The sequence below is a fragment of the Salvelinus sp. IW2-2015 genome, linkage group LG2 (assembly GCF_002910315.2).
Source record: "Salvelinus sp. IW2-2015 linkage group LG2, ASM291031v2, whole genome shotgun sequence".
Lineage (NCBI taxonomy): Eukaryota > Metazoa > Chordata > Actinopteri > Salmoniformes > Salmonidae > Salvelinus > Salvelinus sp. IW2-2015.
Genome location: NC_036839.1, coordinates 7709068 through 7732664, shown reverse-complemented (window position 1 = coordinate 7732664; position 23597 = coordinate 7709068). Strand labels below are relative to the sequence as shown.

The 23597-nt window shown below is 41.2% G+C and overlaps 1 protein-coding gene across 1 annotated transcript; it reads left to right on the top strand.

Annotated features, from left to right (window-relative positions):
• The first annotated feature begins 314 nt into the window (after nt 1-314).
• Nucleotides 315-4204, top strand: LOC111973722 (twist-related protein 2-like). Its single transcript, XM_024001114.2, has 2 exons — nt 315-1065; nt 3675-4204. Exon 1 carries the CDS (start codon nt 546-548, stop codon nt 1032-1034), a length of 489 nt encoding a protein of 162 aa, XP_023856882.1. The 5' UTR covers nt 315-545; the 3' UTR covers nt 1035-1065; nt 3675-4204.
• The last annotated feature ends 19393 nt before the right edge of the window (nt 4205-23597 follow it).

Sequence of the window (23597 nt, the reverse complement as noted above, 5' to 3'; positions counted from 1 at the left end):
CAAAGGCCTAATAATCATGCTATATTTGTTGATTTTTTAAAAAGGGTCTATTAGTTATAGTCTATTTCATACCAATTATAGGAAGAGGTAGGCTAGAACATGAATTATTACAAATAATAATAGGTCTATTGTTACTTTTGTCATTGATATTTGATTGTTTTGACATGATTCTGTTCTAAGGTCCAGGGCTGCTATAATATAGCTATGGAGTGTAACATAAGACTGTTCCCTCCTGTTTATTAGCTGGCCAATCAGAGCCCGATAGTGCCTCCCTCTTCACTAGACAACTATTTAGCATCTGAAACTGGGATAAAGTTTCCCCCCCAAAAATTGGGGAAAAACTTCCTGCGAGAGAAGGACTACCTCAAGCGTAGGTTTGAAAGTATCCTACTCCAAAAACGTTGAGACAATAATAGTCGTAGAGTAAGACATTCTTTAAAACGACTTTCTGTCGTTGTCGGCATATTCTGATACATTTTGTAACCACAGCTTCAAAAGTGGAGACCGTTTTTTCATTTCTATCCTTGCATTTCTTTAAACGAGAAATGGAAGAGGGCTTAAGTTCTCCCGTCTCCCCAATGGATAGCCTACTGACCAGTGAGGATGAGTTGGACAGGCAACAGAAACGATTTGGAAGGAAAAGGAGACACAGTAAAAAGTCGAGCGAGGACAGCTGTCCGGGTAACGTGAAACGGGGCAAAAAAACGAGTCCGAGCAGCAGCACTCAGTCCTACGAGGAGTTGCAGAACCAGCGGTGCCTGGCCAACGTCAGGGAGAGGCAAAGGACACAGTCGCTCAACGAAGCCTTCTCGTCTTTACGCAAAATCATCCCCACGCTACCCTCGGATAAACTGAGCAAGATCCAGACACTAAAACTGGCCTCCAGATACATAGACTTCCTCTATCAGGTGCTACAAAGCGACGAGATGGACAACAAGATGTCGAGCTGCAGCTATGTTGCGCACGAGAGACTCAGTTACGCTTTCTCGGTGTGGCGGATGGAGGGCGCGTGGTCAATGTCTGCATCTCATTAGCATCCAAAGCCCTTCACTCAATGCCAAAGCGGTAGGTCGTACTTTCAGCGTTACCTCTCATGCGAAAATACGAAACAAAACATTTTGTTAGTCCGCAATTATTAGTAGTATTCGTAGGCTATTATGCATAAAGGCCGTGAACATAAGAGTAGAGCATCTTAGGGCAAACATAAGAACCTGACATAGTTTGAAGGTTATTAATGATCCTGAAAAAATATGTTGTGGCTTTAGCAAAAAGTCCGCGTCAGGTCAACTATTGCACAAATGATCTGAAAGCGAAACAATTTCCCCTTTTACTATAGTGAATTAAATAAGTGTAGCTTATCCAATTACTCAGTGAATGTTCATGATAGTCATCTGGGTAGCCGTATACAAATAACATTCTTTAACATCTATGCCATGGCATCTGCAAACATTTCACCAGTACGCGCGCACTTGGGGTCTGGCGCGCCGAAGCGCATGTGGATGACCTGAGCACGAGCCAGGTTAATGCACAGTTAGACAAGTTCTCCATCAGCATTGCCTGACAACACCACTGCTAAGTGAGAAGAGGAAAATGGGCCTTCTGAAATGTTAGTGAGGGTCGTTGAACACTTATTTTACAATGAGAATATGGCTGCTGTTTGATTATAGACGTGGGAACTTGGTGTTCTGAATGTAGCCAAAATAATGTTTTTGGAACATGTTTTACTTGCCAAACACTGAGGTAGCAACCAAAGACGACTATAAAATACGCTTCACTGACACTGGGGGAGTGAAATGGTTGAAACGTCAGGGGGGTTTTCTTGCTTGTGAGTGGCAATGACAGCTCGAAAACACATTAAACTCTGCAGTGAAATGTCAGTCTTGCATTTAATCCTTGTTCGTTCATAACGACTTTTTAAGATGCGAGGCCTCTGAGGCCTATGGCAGATAGAGGGGTAGGCCGCATCAAAACGCAGCAGCCTTGAACAGCCTACCACGGGCAATTCACATTCACAATGGAGCGCTTTCCTGTATGGAGTCCGCAGGAATAGCAACACTCGACTTGGGCCGGAGAGTTCAAACCAGCGTTTTATTATAGATGCGAGCGCATTGGGCATAGTGGGTATACTGGGTATGGCTACGGTCTTTTGAGAGTTTCTACTCCCCTTATCATTTCACAGCGTTACCCAACCGTTGTGCGTCTTTGAGCTGTGAAGCAAGCCATTGAAACTCATTTATGCATGCCACAAAACCATCTGATAGTGCATTTGTTTTCTTGTCTAGTGCCATTGGCTTAGGCCTAATTTAATTGTAGTAGCCTAGTCTAATTCTAATGTACAGTTTTGTACAATGGAAAGTCTTGCAATTTGCATAGGCCAATATGTTAAAACAAATGTAGGCTGCTACCAAAAAAATTGGGAAAATTCTTAATATGCCTACATCTTTTTAACAGATTAGCTATTGAACAATATAGTATTTATGCTCTGAATAGTAGCCCACCAATTTTAAGTAGGTTACTGATGTCTTGGAACAGGAGTTAAACATTTATTCCGTGAAAGAAACATTTCCAGTTAAATAAAGCCCGATTTTGGTTTGTTTAGTTCCCATGGACTGGTACCATGAAGTTTACAGACCGCCCACTCGTATAAAACAGATCTTCTGTAAAGAGGACAAATAAACTACACTATGGTGATTTGCGCACTCTACATTTAAAGGTGGCCTTTCTCGAACTAAACCGGACGTCTTTTCCGTATCCAATTCTGCTGTCAATGCTGTTTTGGGTTTCATTAGTCTGTGTGGAGTGGCAAAGAAAAGCAAGTGAGAAAACTCGTCTTAAAATGAATTTGTTATCGTTAAAAGACATTATCAAATACATCTCGACAAAGTATGCGGCTGAAATCATGAGGCCTATATTAGTCTACTCGTAATGATACTAGTGACACGTGCATTGCGCTATTTGATAATGTAATCAGCATAGCTGGTTCTTCTTAAACTAAACCAAACAAATCCAAATGTATTTAACCCCAAAATATCTGAATATCAAATTGTAGTCTACTAATATTTACTAAACGAATTCAAGAAACAAAACGACCATCTTAAATCTAATAGGCCAACAAATATAATTGCTGCATTTTAGCTTTGCCTCGTAAATTACAGAAAGGAAATGTAATCTTAATATTAGCCTACTATGAATTTAGAAATGTGCATTTACATAGGCTACATTATGAATAATATGACCGCATAAATATTTCAATATTCACTCATCCATATAAATGAAAACCTCTTAAAACAGACAGGTGCTCATATCCCCTGAAGTCTGTTTGGCCTGCTCATATATTTTCCAGTGATGCAATTAGATAGGCCACTGTGGCTTATGCATCACATTTAAAATGAAATCCCTTTCCGTTGTTGACATATGGTTTCACTCAGGGCCAAATCATTGTTTAATGAATGACTTCCCATGCCAGTGATGGTGTGCCACCCTTAAGGCCAATAGGCAACGCACTGTGTCATGGCTAGCCTATACAATCTCTTTCAGGAATTAAGCGCAATAAAGCTATGCATGTAATGTATTRGTAATAATCCTATTGCTTGATAACGTGGCTTACCAATTACCAATCTGTAATATTGGTAATTGGCGCTAACATTTTTATGTTTTCTTTCTTCCCCTGATAGACTGTTTACTTCTACAAAGTATGAAGACACCCAAAGGATCTATTGAAGAACCCACGAACCTCAGAAACATGGTCAAGAGGCATAATGTGGCGCACAACTCTCCTGGAGTGCTTTGAGTGCAATTACCTAACACTTGGAACAGTGTGAGAAGGAGTGAAGATAACCCTGAAAAGTTGCATACTCAGACAGTGTTGTAAGACGCTTCTCGCGTCTACTGCTGGCGCATTATCACGTTGTTTTAATGTCGGAATGGTGATGATAGTAGGAAAAACCATCTTTTATCTTTTGGGGGAAATTCTATTTCGTTCTGTCTGTAAAATCTCAAAATAGAAGTATATATAAATGTTTCGTATTGTACATAGGCCTACCTGTATGTATATTCCGTTTGTAAAGGGACCAATGCAATTTAGAATACGTTCTTGAAGTACACTGCATGGATTTTTCCAGATTTGACTTATAAGCAAGTCTTTCAACTCTGTCCAATGTACATTTTTTTAAACTTATTTATTAAAACACATATTTTTGAACAATGTAGTTGAGCCTTTTGATTTGTGTTTCCATAGAATACCATAGCATACCCATTTCAGACAGAATATGTGGTATATTATGCAACCTATAAAAAAATATATATAAGGCCATGTTAATATGACTCCCTTTCAAACAGCCCCTTATTTACCACTTTCTTGTATGGTATATCCCTTTTATACATATCAGTGGGTAACCGGTAAATTGGTAGGGGAGGTGGGTGGGKGGGGGGGGGTGTTGTTTATACATGGAGCCTGTTTGCATTTCAAATCAGAGAGGTATTAAACACTGGAGGTGTTAATGAATTTCCCTGCAAAAAAGTATAGAATCGTTCACACAGACCTGATACCTGGTATTTTGGTTACAGGGTCTGTGAAAATGCAGGAATCAATTAGGTGTTTTTGTATCCCTACCCATTTCAGATATAGAAAAAAACAGGTATAAAAACGAAGGCATGGGTAAAATAGTGGGATTTCGGTCTGCATGAAAAGGTTTTAATAATATAGGCTATATCCCCTCTATTTCGATGTAAATTATTCCAGTATGTCACACAGTAAAGGAATAATCTAAGATTAAATAAACGGATGAAAAACCATAGACCTACCTTTTTTTTCTCTTGATCTTTTTCCATTTCGTTTGAGCTTTAATTTAGAAAATTATTGCWTAATTAATATGTTATTCGCTGACAGTGTTTATCTAAGCGTCTCTTCCACGTTTTCTCCAGATAATCTCATAGACTAGGCAAAAACAAACACCCCTTTCACTGCTTATTGTAAGATTTTATTTAGGTTTTCTTTCCCCGCTCTTGTTGTGGAAAGAAATCACCAGCTTAAAGCCGTGATAAAACCGCAGGGCTTCATTAACAAGTGGGGGAAATTCGAGCCAGTTTSAAACCAAAGGCATATAAAAGGCTTATCCGCCTTAATAACAACGTAATAATTTAAATAGCGATGCCTTGAGGGGAATTCTTTAATGAGCAAGGGACCCCGAACAACCGCAGATATAACGACAATAACTATCGCGCAGCTTTTAACTACCGGGGCTAGTTAACTTTTCCTTTCAATCTAACCACCACACCATCAAAGCATAACATTTTGTATTACATTTTTCCAGACTTGGTGAAGATATAAATCTCAACAAAAGTGAAAGGACCTTATTGTTAAATATGAACACAATGCGGACACATTGGGGTCACTCACTRTTGAGGGTTTTGGCATTCACTCCATTTTGAGAAACCCTTGTTATAATGTGGCTGCTGTTAATGTGTTGACTATTTTTGGCTTGCTTGCCATTTGTGAGTATGTAGGCCTATGGTCGTTTTGAGAAAGGTGACTTCCAAAAAACGTTCAATTTCACTGCAAGCGTCTTCAGCAAATATCATGAAAAATACTTGGAAAATAGAAAACTCACCTATTGTGGTTAATGATGTTTAGGCATGTGTAAGACGAATTCCTATTTTGAAGCCTAGAAGCCTGACTGCAAGCTACTGGCAGAAACATGCTCCAAAAACCTGGATAAACTTTATTAAGATGAGTTTTCAAATCCTTGTGGARGAAATCTGGCAGCGTGTTTGAAGTGGAAGCACCTGCGATGGACTGTAATTTATATCATCCAGTTGTGATGCTCTTGGAGGCTGCAGTAGGCTAGCCTATAGTCCACTCAAATAGGAAGCTGTGGCGTGAAGTCACACAGGCCTAGGCTATTCCCCATACTCGCACCTGCACAATATCCAATAGCCCTAGGCCTATATTCATYGCATGCACCTGTTCTGATTAATTAAAGAACCAGTAAGAAACAAGGTTTTTACAATTTTTAACATGTATTTTATAACAATTTATATTTATCAATATGTAAATTAACAACAGCACAGATGTTTAGCCTTCTTCTAAATAATGTTTTTTATCTTACCAAAAAGGGGTGCAACTTTCACTGGGGACAGGGGGGGGACCCATTTCGTGACCCCCACATGACCCCCACATTCTGAAATTGCATTTTTTGTTTTTTTTCATTGCTCTGTGATACAAAACTAGCTATATGTCAGGCAGCATATGGACATGTTTTGTAGCCTTTGTTTTGTCTCRTTTCAACAGAAGTACGTTCGATGACGTAMCATTGCACTATTAGYTAGCAGAGCTAGCCAAACGTTGGCTAACGTTAGCTAGCTCACTAACTTTAGCTATTATTTTTGCCTCAACCACACTAGACCTAAATCAAACGAYSAAACCAGCGGCCAAACAATTGAAAACCGATATTCGGACGTTTTTTTCAGCGCAGTGTGAGTTTTCATTAGTCAGTAAAGCGATGCRACRTTATTGATCTGTCAGTYWCCCGAGCCAATTCCCTACTTTTCACACTGACATGGTATAAACAGCTCAACAGGCTTCACTGTCATGGGGCACAGTCAGTACACAACMATMTGCTCATCATGTCTTAGCAGGATCAKATGGTGACAGGTGTCCCTCCAGGATCAGACAGSCAGGRARRMCMRKYYWWSGRRSYYMRGKKRAMYTTTWARKWWWWTWWWAMMAWWYRGTGAATGGACATAAAGTTCCATCTTGAGTTGATGGGTAGGCTATAGTCTGGGGTATGGGAATAATGGTCCTTTAAATGGTTGAGCCATTGATTCTATTCATGGTTAATATAATGTATAAATGTACACCAATGTAATTCTTTGTCATGCCTCATCTGAGCAGGATCAGATGGTGACAGGGGTCTTATCAGGGTCAGGCAGCCAGGGAAGACCAGTCTGTGACGGAGCTGAGGGGAATTTTAGCAGATACAACACTATTTTCTCTGTGCGACAAGCAAGAAGCTTCAAAGATCGAAACTATTTTAAGGCAGTCGGACAAAACTCGAAAGTACATTTCCAAACTGTCTTTTCCCGATGACACAAAACATGTAAAAGTAAAATTTGAGGAAGACATGGGAGACGCTATTGATGATGATGAATGGATACAGATGTGTTTGAATGCCCAGTCATGTTCATATAATCTCAGACATAAATKACTGCASTTTAAGACCATCCATAGATAGTTCTATATGCCAGTGAAACTGAATAKCAKGCACTCAGAAATGTCATTATTCTGCTGTAGGTGTAAAACACAAAAGGGGACATGGYATGKTCTTGTGAAGGCTGGCTGAATTCTACCAAAGAGTATGTTCATCTATTTTAGGMTGTCTGCAGATTGTCCCATTAGCATTGCCATTAATTGGAAGGTTGGTTATCCACCCACAATGGGTGGAAGAAATGTCTATGTTATGTATCACTAGATTTGATTGATTACAAGAATAAGGGTATACTGTGCAACTTTCATRAGGTCTGAATGCTTTATATGGAATGCAGTAYGACAAAATGAGTCTGTATTGAAAACATGCCCATGTTAGGGGAGATAAATATTTAGACAATCCCTAGCTGCTGGGCTGCTCAGTCCTGGCCCTGGGTTTCTGAAATAAGCTGGTTGTCACTCTGGCCTTGGCCTAACACCTGAAACCAATAATGAATGTTTCACTAAGATCCTAAAGATGAGTGGGGTGTGTTGGGTTGGGCCGCTGCAGGGCCATGGACCACTAGGGGCAGGACGGGCTGACCCAGCTATGTTGTGTGCAAGTAAAAAGAGCTCTACAGTACTCTTAGGCCTATGATACGAATGATATGGAGGATGTACTGTTTCTGTGTGTTAATGTGTAKGTGTATGTGTGTTTTTAAAGAACTTTTGTTTTCCAAACCATTCCTTGAGAARTAAAAAAAGACGGGAAGGAAGTTGAGAGAGTTGAGTTATTGACTAGACTGGTGGGGGTCGGSCGTGCAGGCGGCTCAGTCTGGCTCGGCGGTCTGGCTGAATTTTGATATAAAGGATGTCTTAATAAAGACAATCAAAAGTCTTTGTACTTTATTTGTAAGAGGTGTTCATTTGTTAGGCTATTGGTTAAAGGTGCAACACAATATTGATTATTGAATTATCATTGATCTAGTTTAGWCTTATTAATCACTTCAACATATTTAATAAGGTACTCCTACCTAGCTTGATGACTGGGCATTTTTGCYTACTTTATGTTGTTCTAAATAGAGACAGCAAGAAGGGCCATGGGTCATATTAGATTGTGTAGAAATGCAGGAAATTAGCTTYAGATGMCCCYMAWAATGGGAGGACCCCCAGACCCCCACCAAGTTACGTCCCACACCACTTCTAAAACTAAAGTTGCACCCCTGCTTACCAATGATGAAGGCTACATTTCAGCAATGGATGGGCGAATAGATTTGCAATCTCTATGACGAATTTCAATCTACTTGTTTCAGGGTCACTCTCAGATATAAAGTGGCAATGAAATGATACATTTAATATGGTAGCAAGTGACATTGATTAAACCCTGGAACAAGTCAGGCATGGGAGTTTATGGTTTAGAAGAGTTTATAGATGGATAACCTATATCCAAGTAGCCTCTATGCACTTTATATCTTGCAAGTGTGGAACTAATCTTGGCATAGGCCTACGTGTAGGCAGGCTATAACCGGGCCTATTAGTTTGTCACAAAATTATTTTTCAACATTACTTTAGATTTTTTTATTTTTTTTTAATGATAATTTATTCAATTAGTAAGGCTATTTCCTTGCACTAAAAAGTTGAACTAATCAAATTCAGGAAAGTTAGGCATTGATGTAAATGAGAGCAATAGGACAAGGCAGTCTTGTTGGTTGGCCATGCATTGTAGTCGTGGTTGTAATGGAAGACGTCCAGGTGGCGATATGAGTAGGTCTAAGAGGACCATTTCGGCCTAGTTCGGCCATCGGCGGTGACAACGGCTCATTGTCCCACGCTCGCACAGTATGGTAAATCGTAAGTGTTTCCCCTAAAATCTGATGTAAAAAAGCAATAAAATAAAAAATTGCAGCCTCAAATAGGATTTCATGTTCGGCCTGGTCGCTCAAACGCTAAGGTTACATTACCATTTGTGGGGTTGATGCTGYATGACTTAAAGGTCCAATGCAGCCATTTKTATCTCAATATCAAATCATTTCTAGGTAACATTTAAGTACCTTACTGTGATTATTTTCAGTTCAAATGATCAACAAGAAACTACAATTTCTTAAGAGCAATTTCTCAAGCAAGAATTTTGCTAGGACTGTCTGGGAGTGGTCTGAGTGGGGAGGGGGAAAGTGAAAATGAACTGCTATTATTGGCAGAGGTTTGGAACTCTCTTTCTTAAATGGRGGGGGGGGGGGGGGRRGGTTCTACTAAACTAAAATATGAAATTGTTTTAAGATGGTCATACCAAGGATCATTTAGCTATTTGATTTAGAATTTTAGGACCCCTTTAGGGATACAAAATATATAAACAAATGATTTTATGAGACATAGAATTTGCCCATAGAAACACAATGAATAATAGATTCATACATTGAGAAAAAAAAAAATCAAAAGGAAGCTGTTTTAAAGTGTCTGTCCTTTATCTGAGAGGTATAAGAAAGATAAGGATTTTTTTTAACCTATATTTAACCAAAACATTTTTGCACAAAACACTTCCATACACACTCTTGGCCTTCTCTCAACCAGCTTCATGAGGTAGTCACCTGGAATGCATTTCAATTAACAGGTGAGCCTTGTTAAAAGTTAATTTGTGGAATTTCTTTCCTTCTTAATTTGTTTGAGCCAATCAGTTGTGTTGTGACAAGGTAGGGGTGGTATACAGAAGATAGGCATATTTGGTAAAAGACCAAGTCCATATTATGGCAAGAACAGCTCAAATAATTAAAGAGAAATGACAGTTCATCATTACTTTAAGACATGAAAGACAGTCAATGCGGAAAATTTCAAGAACTTTGAACGTTTCTTTAAGTGCAGTCGCAAAACCCGTGAAACGGCATGATGAAACTGGCTCTCATGAGGACCGCCACAGGAAAGGAAGACCCAGAGTTACCTCTGCTGCAAAGGATAAGTTMATTAGAGTTACCAGCCTCATTAGAGTTGCAGCCCAAATAAATGCTTCACAGAGTTCAAGTAACAGACACATCTCAACATCATCTGTTCAGAGGGGACTGCGTGATTCAGGCCTTCATGGTCGAATTGCTGCAAAGAAACCACTACTAAAGGACACCAATAAKAAKAAGAGACTTCTTTGGGCCAAGAAACATGAGCAATGGACATTAGACCGGTGGAAATCTGTCCTCTGGTCTGATGAGTCAAAATGTTTGATTTTTGGTTCCTACCGCCGTGTATTTGTATTCCCACCGTGAAGCATGGAGAAGGAGGTGTGATGGTGTGTGGGTGCTTTGCTGGTGACACTGTCAGTGATTTATTTAGAATTCAAGGCACACCAAACCATTATGGCTACCACTTAGTGGGACATTTGTTTTTCAATAGGACAATGACACAACGCACCTCCAGGCTGTGTAAGGGCTATTTGACCAAAAAGGAGAGTGATGGAGTGCTGCATCAGATGACCTGGCCTCCACAATCACCCAACCTCAACCCAATTGAGATGGTTTGGCATGAGTTGGACTGCAAGAGGGAAGGAAAAGCAGCCAACAAGTGCTCAGCATATGTGGGAACTCCTTGAAGACTGTTGGAAAAGCATTCCAGGTGAAGCTGGTTGAGAGAATGCCAAGAGTGTTCAAAGCTGTCATCAAGGCAAAGGATGGCTACTTTGAAGAATATCAAATATCAAATATATTTTGATTTGTTTAACACTTTTTTGCTTACTACATAATTCCATATGTGTTATTTCATAGTTTTGATGTTTTCACTATTATTGTACAATGTAGTAAAATAGTAAAAATAAAGAAAATTCCTTGAATGAGTAGGTGTGTCCAAACCTTTGACTARTACTGTAAGTGTGTAACCCAAGCTGTTCTGACGCTACAGACAGAAGTTGGCAGATCRGCGGAACCGACTTCAGACGAGTCCCATGACGCTTGTGGGGGACATAGAGCAACACGGAGAACACCATCATGTTTGTGAGATTCTCATCTTTCCATAGAGTCATTTTAGTTTGTAAGCCAAACCGCTTGGACGCTACAGACGTTTTCGTGAGAAGCAGGGAGCAGTGCTCGCAATAGTCTCCCACTTCTATTKTCTATTAGTTTACAATTCTAAACTTGGCAAAAAGGGAATGGGAACAATATCAAAGAAGGAACATGGCATTCTCTCTCCCTCGTTTCACAGGCCTGCTCCTGCCCATATCAAACACGTAGGTGTAGGCCTGCTAGCCCACTAAACAACACAGTGCTGGGCGTGGCCCAGCGAGTGGTGCTTTCCAACCCGCTGGTTCTGGATGGARGTGAGCGCATTTCTCCACGATGGCTTGCATAGCTGTCCATTTGTGCTCAGTTTTAATAGGCACACTATTAGTTACAACACCCCTCTCATTATTTCTCTCTCTCTCTCGCACACATTTTCTAATGACGCAGTACAAAGACATGTGCTCTCTGTTCACAGTAGTTTATTCCTGGGCGGAGTGTGCGTTTTAAGTTTGGGGAAGCTTACAATGAATCTTACTACCGTTTCTACCGATCTACGTGCCGGTTATGATTTTCGTATTTTCATTTTCATTTCAATAAGAACGTTTMGTTTCTCAAAATCATAGTCATAGTCAAGTGGAACCATTATCATTCACAATGGATTTATATWAAARAAACKGACTTTGTTGACTCACTGTGTGAGGTGAAGAAAAAATGACTGAGAAGATCAGCTTATTAGTGGTGGTGAGACGTCAGACATCCCCAAATGAGCACTTTCCTACATTTGTACGCAGCAGGCCAGTTAGACTACTTCTATGCTTGCTCAGGCGCACGTTCTGTCAACATTAAGAGGACGGAGAAACCAGACACATGCTCATTGCTCACATGGAGTGCTCCAAACAAAATACAATGAAAAAATGGACAAAACTCATAAATGATGGTATGAAATAAATAATGAATGTGTTAGAATTGCAGGGAGACAGCTCAGCGCATTCTGGAGAGAGACACGCCTATATCTTCACCACACACCCCTCCCCTTCTTCTTGTCTCAACATTTCAAATTATACTCAAGACACATTATCGTCACACATATTTTAGATGCATTACTTTTCACTGACAGTCTCATCTCAATAATCAGCTAGGCCTATTGCAACGTATGCTGCCCAAATTTACGGGCYTCCCAACTAGGCATATAGGCCTACACACATGTGATTTGAAACAACCCATAGCTTTAAAAGAAGCGAATCATCCTCTGTGGCTAAGTCATTCTAAGTCTTTTATTTATTTTTGTATAGACAGGAGTAAATTATATAATTTTTGCAAATTTATTTCAATTTACTTCAGGCTATAATACTACTGTTACCGAATCTTGTCCTATGCTTAGGCTACTCATCACATCAGGACTTTTATTTTATTTTTAAGCCAATGCAATMAGCACCCCCTACTCAAAAAATCTTCCCACGGCTATGTATCTAGGGCTCTAAAGTRCAACAAAGTATTTTGTTGTGTGACCAGGAGTTTATTTGGGGAGCACTGTGTGCCTMGGAAAAAAAATCCCAGATAACAATTGTTGTATGGGGTGGATCGACATTTACATAATGGGTACCTGGTGGAAAATGRGGAAGGGTCATGCTTTTTCAATTTCAGTCAGGGGGAGGGTTTCATTTAAAAAGAAAATCTAATCCAGGGGAGGGAAATGTCATTTGTAATTGATGAARTGTCAWTATTTCTCAGTGCTTTATAATTAGTTGCTTATTAGGCTATACACTGAGTATACCAAACATTAGGAACACCTTCCTAATATTGAGTTGCACCCCCCTTTYCCCTTAGAACAACCTMATTTCGTTGGGGCATGGGACTCTACAAGGTGTCGAGGCATTCCACAGGGATGCTGGCCCATGTTGACTCCAATGCTTCCCACAGTTGTGTCAACTTGGCTGGATGTCATTTTGGTGGTGGACCATTCTTGATACACATGGGAAACTRTTGAGTGTGAAAAACCCAGCAGCGTTGCAGTTCTTGACACAAACTGGTGCACCTGGCACCTACTACCATAGCCCGTTCAAAGGCACTTAAATATTTTGTCTTGCCCATTCACCTTCTGAATGTCACACATACACAATCCATGTCTCAATTGTCTCAAGGCTTAAAAATACTTATTTAACTGGTCTCCTCTCATTCATCTACACTGATCGAAGTGGATTTAACAAGTGACATCAATAACACGGAACCCAAACAGGCTGCGCACTCGTTGGCGTGCGCGAGCAGCGTGGGTGCAATAATTGAATAATATAGATTTCAAGGAGGAGGAGAGATGACTAGAAACGATTCGGTTGACCGTTTTATGTGTGGATTAATTGTCGGAGTAGAGGACCTTGTGCATTTCAGGTAAATTAACAACTCAATGTTTATATCCCAGGACAAATTAGCTAGCAAMAGCAAGCTAGCTAAATAGGACAAATTAGCTAGCAAGTGCAAGCTAGCTAGCTAAATTGCCATAAATGTTKAATGCTTTTCGACCTGTCCCCAAAKKAATGTAATTGGTTCAGAGTTTGTTTTGATATTTTAACCTGCGTGTCGTGRTCGCRTTTGGTGTGGGGGRACAAAATAAATGTATGCACGATGGCGCACGCGCGCAGCCGGTTTGAGTTCCGTGTTAGGAATCATAGCTTTAATCTGGATTCACCTTGTCAGTCTATGTCACGGAAAGAGCAGGTGTTCTTCATGTTTTGTATACTCAGTGTATATCGATGTGTGCCTGATGCCGCCCCTCATCTCTGATTCTCCACTGGGGCAATATCAAGTGTGCCTATACAATATTTAGTGTGGTCTCAATCAAATGATCCAGAGCCCATAGGCTACGAWGTGCATGCTCGGAGAAGCATAGAGCAAAGTTATATTTCTMAGATAGCTGCTGGGATGATKTAAATACAACTRGGCTGCATTACACACTGCGAGGGATATTCCAACCCTGAGCCCCGACCTGCTCTGCTCTTGCTGATCAAWAACMTTTTGTGTGCTGCCTTAACCAGTGGATGTGCTGTGTAGGCCTACGGTGGCAGYTCAGGAGGCATCGGTGGCAKTTCAGTCAAAGGCATCTTCCGCATTTTCTTTTTAGATTAGGCCTAGTCCAGAAAATGCATTATCTTGTGAGCGGACTAGCCTATGGTCTATGTTCTGTTCAGTTTGAGAAGGAGAGCATGAAGATGAGGAGGACCGGAGATAAACTTTGATAGCTTGCTACTACTATAATTATTTTATTAAATACAATATGTTTCGTGACCATGATGTGGGCCCATTTATCAGTTATTGACCTAACAATAAGCCAGATTCGAGTAATTTACATTGTGGTGCTGAAACTTGAATCCCCAGCCCTGGCACAATCAATAGGAAATGGACAGCTCATGGTGCTGAATTTGAGTAGGCATAATTAATTTCAATGACTTTAAGAGGGCTTTGTGGTAGAGCCTATTTCTTCCGATTTAAGAAATAAGAGGTAGGTCTACCTGTTTGACAAAGAAAATCAGGCTATGGGCTGCCATATCCATAGATTTTGTCTGTCAATTCCTCCACCCACCATGCACTCTTTAAATAACATCCCTTCGATGACATGAGGTAGGCTAAGTTAAAACCAAGACTAGAATTGAGGGGGTATGAGAGAGTATGCCATAGGTCTACTTTTTATGAAAGAAAATGGCAAAAAGCACAGGCCTACCTACCCCTTGTTAGCTTAAGATAATAAAATAAAAYGGATCTGATTATATAAAGGGATCTATAACAGCGCTTTGGTCCGCGATGCTTTATGCTAGAAACAAGCTGTGAAATACCTGGGAAAGGCGTGACTCCGAAGCATATGAGGATATTATTGCTTCTTTTGTTTGACATTCAGAGGCTGAGCTACATACAACCTTCTATATTCGAGGAGAAATAAATGACTTTGCCCGGGAGTAATCTAGTTCCGTCACTATCAATTGATTAARCTATTMACTTTCTGTACAATAGGTGTTCCAACCCAGACAGCTTTTAGGGAAGCACTTTTGACTTTCTGTCATTGGGTTTAGCCATAGATGAGTAGCCAGCAGTTAAAGCTTAAAGTTTTCTGCCTCGGTATGCCTACTCTGTCTGGGGTGGAAAGGTAGGCCTAACTCTTTAAAGTGCTCAGATTCCTAATGACGTCTCAGATGTATTTATTTGCAAACAGGGACAGTTTCGCTACAAACAATACACACTGATTTGGCATTGGAGAAATATGATAAGATGAACACATAGGCCTATCTCTCCATCCATACTTAGCCTTTTACTATAAAAGAGATCTTTCCACCCATACTCTTGTCCACGGTGGTCTGCGAACCCACAACCTTCAGGCCCGCAGCCCTGTGTGCTATCAAAATGTATATTTGACCATGTAATGCTTACAGGAAGAAGAACCATTTCTAAAACTGCATATTGAAGGCTCTTCTCTGTCCAAGAAGACTGCTATTGTCACGCCCTGACCTTAGAGGTCCTTATTTATTCTCTATGTTTGGTTGGGTCAGGGTGTGACTCGGGTGGGAAAATCTATGCTTTCTATTTCTTTGTTGTTTTGCCGAGTGCGGTTCCCAATCAGAGGCAGCTGTCTATCGTTGTCTCTGATTGGGGATCATATATAAGTAGTGATTTTCCGTTTGGGTTTTGTGGGGTGTTATTTTCTGTTTAGTGTCTATGCCTGACGTAACTGTTCGCTTTCATTTTTGGATTTGTTATTTTTGTTGGAGTGTTTCTTGTAAATAAATATCATGAACACTTTCCACGCTGCGCTTTGGTCCACTCTTCCTTCCACCGATGACGAGCGTTACAGCTATCCATTTGATGTTTTAATTAGGCTATTATTTTGGGTATAGGGGAGGSTCACTTTTTTAAAAAGCTTTCAGGGAARGTAAAACATATTTTGCTGAAGGGAGGACCATCCATTTTAATATCAGAGAGGTCCAATTTCCTCCATGTAACCCTTATTACAAATAACGTTCACTCCCTAATGATAAGGTTTCGCTGTACCGTTGTTCCCGAGTACCCTAGAGAGGAAAGCAAGTGCAGATTCGTGCTTCTACTCCTGCATTGCTTGCTGTTTTGGGGTTTTAGGCTTTTAAAATTGGCTTCCGCTTTGAAAAACAAAACAAGTGGGGCGTAAAGTTCTGCTATGACGACGGTGACGAGGATTATTATTCGAATTGTCATTATTAGTAAAAGTATTTAGTTGTAGTCATTTTGCGTGTGCATTTCATTAATACGTGAGTGGAGAGGACAGCATTCGGTGCACCTGCTACAAGGTTGGGCCGACAGTCCACTGACTAACCCTACCAGGCACCATTCGACATGTGGGCACCCACACAGTCTAAAACTCTACTGTTTATTATTCCTACTTAAGTAGATCCTGATTAGTGTGAATAACATCAACACCATTTGAAATCACTACGTCATTGTCGTTTTTCGCCCTCTTAATTCGATGCCGTGCCGAGCAGGTGCCAAATATTCCTGCCAGCCACAATGTTTACCAGAGCCTTCCAGGAATCAGTCCGGATAGGACCGCTACACACTCCAGTCCACCTCATGGAATTCCAGAATTCCAGGGACGCTACTCAAAAAAACAGACCGCACCGCCCGGCCCCACCAAACCTTCCCTCCAAGCTCCCGGACAAAAGTGAATAGACAGAGTTTCTGTCCTCCACCCTCCCTTCTCCCCCTCTCCTCCCCTCCGTCTTTAATCAGGATCTGTAATACTTTGATCCCCTACAAAGAGGGCCCTCATCATCCGACCAGGGACTGTGGGGGGGGCTGGCGGGCCAAGGTCCAGCCCAGGAACGGCTCCTCGTGTATGGGGAGCGGTGGTTTGGCAACCCCCTCGGAAATCTACTCTGGAGTCCCGGAGAGCTGAAGGACCGGATGACGTGGCAGAAACACATACGGGACCTGGATGAAGCCAGCGAATGATATGCGCTGTGGCCATGTTTATAGTCTAGTGTGCACTCGGCATTGCAGATGGCCCTTAGCATGAGGAGCTTCTATCCTTAACTTTGATATTAGCACTTTACCRCGTGATAACGGTGTCATGAGAATGTTATTACATGACCTAAATGAGTAATAACATACCATCATGTCTTGTCTGTGTGATCTGTTACGAGAGTGTTGTGTATCATGACGGGTGATTGTCTCTACCATGGTGGTATGTTGTGACAACTGTTATGCCATTAAGGCGATGTGTCAGTGCTTTGACAGTAGTGCTCATATCGGTAGAAGGCAGGCTGACAAAGTATGTGTGTGTGTGAGGTCAGTGTCACCTCACCCATTGTAAGACAGATCAGAGTTTTGAGGTCGGCACGATAGTGTGAAAGGCTGTGTGTGTGTGTGTGTGTGTGTGTGTGTGTGTGTGTGTGTGTATCGCAGTGTTTTAGCCAGGTGGGGCTTGCTTACGTTGTACATAAACATCCCAACAGAAAAGAGTCTTCAGCAGCTAAATCCCTCTCTTATCCTGTCAATTGGCAGAGCAATGGATAAGTGATGAGGTACTGGAAACTGGGCTTTGGGCACAGAGGAGTCCGTAGAGATGGCTGGATGAGATGACCAGGGAGGGAGCTCCAAACACTGGATCACTAACCATCCTCCATCTTCCCCCCATTCCTCTCTCTTTCTTGCACCATACTCTGCAGTGGAGGAGCCGATATAGCATTACAGGTGTGTTTATGTATGTGTCTGTTTGTGCGTGTGCACACATGTGCACATGTGTGTCCCATCCCATTCTGTCCCTGTCTCCCCAAAGCCATCTCTCCCCTTCATCCTTTGGAGTGCCAAACCTCCCCCTCTTCACCCCTCCCTCTCCCTTCCCCTCACTCCACCACAGGGAGATTTCCGCTGACTCTCCGAGGGGAGAAATTAAACTGGACAACAAAATGGGTTAAGAACTAAAGTGGTTGTAAAAAGGCAGTGGTGGAGGAATGCCAGGACAAGCCAGGCAGGCATGGGGGAAATAACCCACCCAACTGAACTGGCCTTCCAATTCAAGGCCCCAGCCTGGTAGCTTGGTGTGTGTGTGTGTGTGTGTGTCGGTCTTTGAAGTGGTTTTAATAGTGTGGTTTCTTTTAGACACCTGGGCCATCTGGTTACTCTCACAGAATTGAATAAAAAAAATCATATCCCATCCCCTGAATTCCACCTAGAGTGAGCACTAAAAGTGTTGGGACAGTGACAATTTGTTTGTTGTTTTTGCTCTGATACAATGACTGTGAGGTTGAAGTGCAGACTGTCAGCTTTAATTAGAGGGTATTTTCATCCATATTGGGTGAATCGTTTAGATATTACAGCACTTTTTGGACATAGTCTCCCCCTATTTTAGGGGATAATGTCTTGTCATTTTGACACAATACATTATACATGATTAACCATTCATTTCTATTGGGCACAAAATTATCTGAAACACAACCAAAACAAACAGCAAATGCATCCAACAAGATTAGGAAGGTGTTCCTAATGTTTTGTGTACTCAGTGTACAGTATATACTCCACCTTTGGTGTTGTGCCTCACTGCAGTCTCTGTCAATGGTCAGAGCTGGACTTATCTGTCCAGCCCATGTGATTTGTAACAGACGAAACAGAAGGCGCTGATCCCGGTCACCTATATGGCCGAAACATGATCTGGCCCCGGGCCCAGCCCCACGCTCTGACATGTTCCTCTTCATTAGCACAGGGGCCAACCCTGGGGTCAGCACAGGTCAGGCTACCACAGGAGCCCACGCAATCACTCACTCTTACCTTTTCTCCTGCCTCTCTCTCTCTCTCTGTTTACACTAACTCCCTCTCTCCTTACATGCTTTCACCAGTTATGTCCTTCACAGTGACCACTCATCTCTTACAGTGTTTGTTCTCCGATTCAGGATCATACTACTAAATGGTTAATAAGGAAGAATGCAGTCTAAAACATTAATGTGTGTGTCCTCCTCTGGTGGTAACTGGTTAAAAGAATGAAATAAGCTAAAAGTATTCTACTAGAGATGATGTCAAACAGGGATATATACATATCGATATAATATCATCCAAAAATAATATAACGATATGTAACTGTATTTATTCCTGTATCGATTTAAACTAGGAACATTTTTGAGGTGCAGCTGGCCCAAGGACTAAATACCGACCTGGGTTATCAGTTATCGTTAAAAATGGCAAATATTTGCCTGCACCCTTTGGCAAAATATGTAGAATAGCAGGAAATTAGCTGTAAAACTGCAAATGTTTCTCTCTGCCCCTGTCACGCCCTGATCTGTTTCACCTGTCCTTGTGCTTGTTTCCACCCCCCTCCAGGTGTTGCCCATCTTCCCTATTATCCCCTGTCTATTTATACCTGTGTTCTCTGTCTGTTTGTTGCTAGTTAGTCTTGTTCGTTCAAGCTAACCAGTGTTTTCCTGTCAGCTCCTATCGTTTCCCAGCCTCTCTTTTCTCGTCCTCCTGGTTTTTGACCTTTGCCTGTCCTGACCCTGTACCCACCTGCCTGACCTCTCTGCCTGACCCTGAGCCTGCCTGCCGTCCTGTACCTTTGTTCCACCTCTGGATTACTGAACTCTGCCTGTCCCTGACCCTGAGTCCACCTGCCGCCCTGTACCTTTGCCTTACCCTGGATTTTCGACCCCTGCCTTTGCCTGCCCCTGTTAACATTGTTACTTCGACAGTCTGCATCTGCGTCTTACCTTGATTCCTGATAGCCCCATGCCAAAATTAGTAGAATTGCATGAAATGAGTTACAAAATTGCTAAATCTTGTCTCCGCCCCATAGCGAAATGTGTAGAATTGTAGAAAACTTGCTTTAAAACTGRAAAAAAAAWTCTACGCCTCATTGCAAAATGTGCAGAATTGTAGGAAATAAACGTTTAAACTTAAAATGTTCCTCTTTGCTGTCACGAGGGGGACCGCTAACTTGTTTTGCTCGTAGACCTATGAGTCACTGCGGCCCCTCATGAGTATCCGTTTTTTTTGTGGCCCCCACTCCCATCAAAGTTGTTCCTCCAAGATGTAAAGATATGTTAAAATTCTTCTATCATCATTCCAAGCAAGAATGAAACCACTGATGTTCCGATCTTCAGCCCTTTCACAGTTCTGCACGTGAAGTACATCTACTAGATCTCGTATTTCCTACGATGCACTGACATCGTTCTTATTAGGAAAGATGAATAGCACCCTTTTGAGATTATATCCAGATAACATCTAGCGCAATAAAAATAGAGAAGAAACACACCCAATGCTCCTCTTTGATTAATGAAATAATGGCCAGTTTATCTTGGCCTGAGCTTGCATTGTGTCATCATACCCTTAAAGGTACAATCTGCAATAACAATGTAGAACCTGAAATATGTGCAGCAGCTCAATGGTCAACTGGGGAAAACCTGCGAATGACCAGTTTGAATAGTTTGGAGTCAACTTTCAAAGGTTTGCCATTATAATAACAAAAGTCGGGTTTGACTTTAACATAGTAATTACTACCTTTAAAAGCAATGGGAGACACTTCCTTACAGATCATCATTATAGCTGTTGTTAAAGCACACAATAACTTTGTCTAGTTTGGGAGGTGCGTGTGGTGCAGGGGTGTTGGATGTGTGTGTGTAACAAATGCATGTGGTAATATTTTCCTTTTCCAAGATTACTTCAGACTTGGGGAATTGCAGCATCAATGATGTGAGCCATTTTAAAATAGCCATTTTAAAATCAAAACTACTCTGAGGGKGTAAATTCTTTCCTCTCATCCTTTCTTTCGCTCTCACCATTTTTTTGGGGGGGGGACTCATCGAGGATGTTTCCTGTATAATTTGGGCTAACACAACAGGCATAAATTGAGGTAGGCTTGGCTCCGTGTGTGCCTTTAGAAGGTGTGTGTGGAAAGATAATGTGAAAAATAAGTCTTTAGCGCCGTGGGCTACTTCTGAAGTCTCTCAAACAGGAAGATTGAGGGAAAACAAGTGAAAACTTTTTTTTATGACATTTTATGACTGGCATATAATGGCATTATWGAATACGCATTTTTTACATGCATATATAGTGGAGAGAGGTTAAAACAATGGAATTTGGGTGAAACCTTTGCGTTTAATAATTTAGGGATTGCAACCATGTACCGTACTGTGTACGGCCATGTTAGGAGTCGGATGGTCTGTGTTGTGTATTGAAAAACAGTGTGGGGTTTGCTTCTCTTGCTGTGTGTTTAGTCTAGTGGTAAATGCCAACACCAGTAGAAATCCACTTTTTTCGAGCTGAAAGACAATGGCCAGACCTTACCCATGATGTTGCACCATGATTTAAGTAAATAAGTCATCGTTTTTGTCAAAGTATGATATTTTTGGGTTTGAAGTGAAAAACACGAACAGTCCACTTTGTGCAAATCCTTGTGAATGTGGTGTCATTTCCTATGATATGACATAATTTTTAACCTACGTTTAATTTCAGTGCCGAAAATGAAACGCACCAGAAAATGTGTACATTTTCACATATTTGAGCTAGTCTGTAAAAAAATATATATAAATATATATATCTGATCATTTTATAAATGGTAAAATTGTGTGATACGATAGCATTTTTGCAAACCCGCTCCCCCCTTCGCCCCAAGATGAATGGTTTTGACCACAAAAGTCTTGCTTTACTACGCGCTCCACTGCTTTGGTTGGTGTAACGTCAGCTAGAAACCACAAGTGACTATCCAGATAATGAAAAGGCACCTGCAAAAGAAAAAACAAGAAACTTATGGTTACATTTCATTTGTATCATGCATTTCACTTCCCCTGTGCAAACCATGAGCAGGGCTGACTTGACTTTGCTGTACCGCAGCCGAAGCCTGCCAGCAGCCTACCTACCAAATATTGCACCGTGTCTATTACAATGTAAAAAAACGCATATCAGCTATCTTTCAATAGTTATCCATATTACCGGAGCTTCATCTTATTCTTTCTAACTATTTCTATGGTGGATTCGTGGCCGCAATTTATAAAAATAGATGGTGAAGTCAAAGATAGCCCAGTGTTCCATTTGTGGGAAAGTTTTCCCTAAATCAATGCTTATAACAAATCCAGCTCCAGAACCAGCTGGCTAATCTTTCGTTTGCGCTGTTCTGTGAAGGGAGTAGTACACAGCCTTGTACCAGATCTTCAGTTTCTTGGCAATTTCTCGCATGGAATAGCCTTCATTTCTCAGAACAAGAATAGACTGATGAGTTTCAGAAGACAGTTCTTTGTTTCTGGCCATTTTGAGCCTGTAATCAAACCCACAAATGCTGATGCTCCAGATACTCAACTAGTCTTAAGGCCAGTTTCATTGCTTCTTTAATCAGAACAACAGTTTTCAGCTGTGCTAACATAATTGCAAAAGGGTTTTCTAATGATCAATTAGCCTTTTAAAATGATAAAGTTGGATTAGCTAACACAACGTGCCATTGGAACACAGGAGTGATGGTTGCTGATAATGGGTCTCTGTCCACCTATGTAGATATTCCATTAAAAATCAGCCGTTTCCAGCTCCAATAGTCATTTACAACATTAACAATGTCTACACTGTATTTCTGATAAATTTTATGTTATTTTAAAAATGGACAAAAAATTGTATTTTCTTTAAAAAACAAGGACATTTCTAAGTGGCCCCAAACTTTTGAACGGTAGTGTATATTTCCTCACTATGCCAGGAAATTACGTTGAAATAGTGGTGGCAACTCCCTCTGTGTGGGTCCTTTAAACCGCCCCTGAGAGGAAGCATGAGGACACGCACAAAGACAGGTATGCGCTCGCACTCACACACACACACACACACACACACACACACACACACACACACACACACACACACACACACACACACACACACACACACACACAAGCCGGTTTTCTGCTCACAGACTAAGAAGCACTTTCAATGCAGAATCTCTGATATTGACATTGAAGGAATCCTCATCCTAAAACAGGAAACAAGCATGGCTTCATCCGGTTATGGGAATGAACAACCATTGGAAAAGCATCTCACATTATATATTTTTTTACATTTTAGTGACTTACAGTATTGGGTGCATACATTTTTGTACTCATCCCCCTTGGGAATCGAACCCACAACCCTGGTGTTGCAAGCACCATGCTCTACCAACTGAGCCACACAGGACACCATAAAACCCTGTTCCATCCAAAAGTAGAAGAGCAATGTGTGTGTGAGAGAGTGCTGCAATAGTAGGTCCATCTTCCCACAGTCACTGTGACCTGGAGGCTCATCCCTTCTGTGCCTCTGGCCTGACGCACCATATAACTTATATAACAAATCCTTCCTTATTGTCCCACGGGGAGCAGTGTGCGTGTGTGAAGGACAAGATATAGAAATTTCACTATTGGGGCCCCGTCATAAATATGGGATCCTCATTGCCTGTAGGTTTCATGGTTAGGGTTTCCAATAAGTGTGATCTG